General features: G+C 34.6%; 1 protein-coding gene across 1 annotated transcript in view; it reads right to left on the reverse strand.

The window, feature by feature from the left end:
• Positions 1-616: 616 nt before the first annotated feature.
• LOC106084282 (uncharacterized) overlaps positions 617-2,784 on the reverse strand; it is a 5,145-nt gene continuing 2,977 nt past the window's right edge. Inside the window, exons 2-4 of the mRNA XM_013247855.2 lie at positions 2,180-2,249; positions 971-1,059; positions 617-896 (exon numbers count right to left, since the gene is read on the reverse strand). Of these exons, the coding sequence (XP_013103309.2) occupies positions 675-896; positions 971-1,059; positions 2,180-2,249 (381 nt within the window). The 3' untranslated portion in view covers positions 617-674. The remainder of the gene's footprint in view (positions 897-970; positions 1,060-2,179; positions 2,250-2,784) is intronic.

Genomic DNA, 2,784 nt, shown 5'->3' on the forward strand with positions numbered 1-2,784 from the left:
TATAAACACCACAATAAGTTTCAGCTCCATATCTCTATTCTTAAAGACTTTAGCGTGATTTCAACAGACAGACGGACGGACAGATCGTTTTATATTTTTACGCTGATCAAGAATATATATATTGGTTTGCCCAAAAAGTAATTGCGGATTTTTTAAAAGAAAGTAAATGCATTTTTAATAAAACTTAGAATGAACTTTTATCAAATATACTTTTTTTATACTATTTTTCTAAAACAAGCTAAAAGTAACAGCTGATAACTGACAGAAGAAAGAATGCAATTACAGAGTCACAAGCTGTGAAAAAAATTGTCGACGCCGACTATATGAAAAATCCGCAATTACTTTTTGGGCAACCCAATACTTTATAGGGTCCGAAATGTATATTTCGATGTGTTGCAAACGAAATGACATAATGAATATACCCCCATCCTTCGGTGGTGGGTTTAAAAATCGATATTTTTTAAATATAATAAAATAAACAGAATGATGAAGAAAAAAAATTAATCTTAACAATAGTGCATCATAACCTTTATGTTAAAGTGTGAAAAAATGCAATTTCCAAAACGGTGAACGGTTGAGATATTTTTCAAAATGATTCGAGCAAAATTAGTCAATGTAGATATAGCATTAAATGGTTTATTGATATAAAAAGTTAAAATAAAAACAATTTATACTTATGCCAATTTTGGCAAAGTTATTTTGCATTCTTTGCATTTGTTGACAGAACACAAAAATAAATTTTCAACAAAATCACAACTATCTCCTTTGAATTTTGTATCCGTCAAACAATAACTAATGGCAGCTTCTATGACTGAGCTTCTCGCTGGGTCTCCACCACCTAGAAGATTGCCTCCGATTTTAGATAATTCTGGTACAATGTTTCCTTTCTCATCCATCTGCAATGTATATGGGGAAGGCGGGAAGAGATTCAAAGAAAATGTTTACGATTTTTTTCTTAATATTTACTCACAAATTCACATTCAGTCATAAGACACGATCGAAAACATTTGGCATTATCATTACGAGCATTTTTGAGTAACAGCAAATCAAGAATATCAACTGTAATGATAAAATAAAAAAAAAAACAAGTTATAGTCCGATTCGGGGCACAAGAAACAAAATCAGGAGATCGGTTTATATGGGAGCTATATCAAGCTATAGATCGATTCAGACCACCTATGTTGAAGGCCATGGGAGAAGCCCTTGTACAAAATTTGTGCCAAATCGGATGAGAATTGAGCTCTCTGAAGGCTCAAGAAGTCAAGATCCCAGATCAGTTTATATGGCAGATATATCAGGTTATGTACCGATTTGCGCCATACTTATCACAGTTTTTGGAAGTCATATCAAAACACCTGATGCAAAATTTTAGCCAAATCAGATAATAATAGCGCATTCTATAAGCTCAAGAAGTCAAGACCCAAGATAGGTTTATATTGCACCTATACCAGGTTATGAACCGATTTGGACCATACTTCGCACAAATGTTGAAAGTGATACCAAAACACCACGTGCAAAATTTCAGCCAAATCAGATAAGAATTGCGCGTTTTAAAAGCTCAAGAAGTATAGACCCAATATCGGTTTATATGGCAGCTATATCGAAACATGGACCGATTTGGACCATTTACAATCCCAACCGACCTACACTATTAAAAAGCATTTGGCCAAATTTCAAGCGGCTAGCTTTACTGCTTCAAAAATTAGCGTGCTTTCAACAGACAGACGGACGGACGGGCGGACATTGCTAGTTCGACTTAAAATGTCACAACGATCAAGAATATATATACTTTATGGGGTCTCAGACGCATATTTCGAAGTGTTACAAACAGAATGACGAAATTAGTATACCCCCATCCTATGGTGGAGGGTATAAAAACAAAAATGTTTGTAGTTATGATTTTTATTGATTAAATTAAACAAACTTTAATTAGAAGGTTAAACAAAGCATATACTCTACTTTTGTAAAAAGCTATAATTTATAGCATAGTTTAAGGGATTTCAAAATACATTTGATTCAAAAAGGTATTTTAAGGAATTTTTTTATTGATTACCTTTAAAATCAATTCGTCGTTGCTTATTAACTACAGGAAGGATCAAATATCTTAATAATCTTAAATAAAATTAAAAATTTCAAAAAAATTTCAAAATTGGAAAATTTTCCAATTTTCTTTACTTACTTTCCATTGCTTTTGTCTTCTGCAAACAGGTGGCAGTTGCTTTAGGAAGATCCCCTGGTTTACATCGAGCCTTTATTTACAGTAAAAAATATTTATTAAAAAACAATTCAAAACGGGTTAAGTTCGAACGGACTTGATCTTGGGAACCCACCACCATGGATTCCGCTTAAAATGTACAGTAATGAATTGTACTTTACGTACCAAATTTCAGCCAAATCAGGTAAAATTTAAGGCTTTTAGGGGCCGCAGAAGGCCACCGTAATGCGGAGGTTAGCATGTTCGCTTATGGAGCTGAACGCCTGGGTTCAAATCCTGGCGAGAACATCATGAAAATTTTCAGAGGTTGTTATTCCCTCCTAATGCTGGCCGACATTTGGGAGGTACTGTACCATTTGGTATGGCAGCCATGTAAAACTTCTTCGAAAAGTTGTGCCGCACTGCGGACTCGACTATAAAAAGGAGACCCCTTATCATTGAGCTTAAACTTGAATCGGACAGCACTCTTTGATATCTGAGAAGTTTGACCCTGTTCCTTAGTGGAAAATTCATGGGCAAAATTGTCAAATCAGGAGATGGGTGGATATGGGAGCTACATCAGGTTACAG

Source organism: Stomoxys calcitrans, chromosome 4, assembly GCF_963082655.1.
Source record: "Stomoxys calcitrans chromosome 4, idStoCalc2.1, whole genome shotgun sequence".
Classification (NCBI taxonomy): Eukaryota; Metazoa; Arthropoda; class Insecta; order Diptera; family Muscidae; genus Stomoxys; species Stomoxys calcitrans.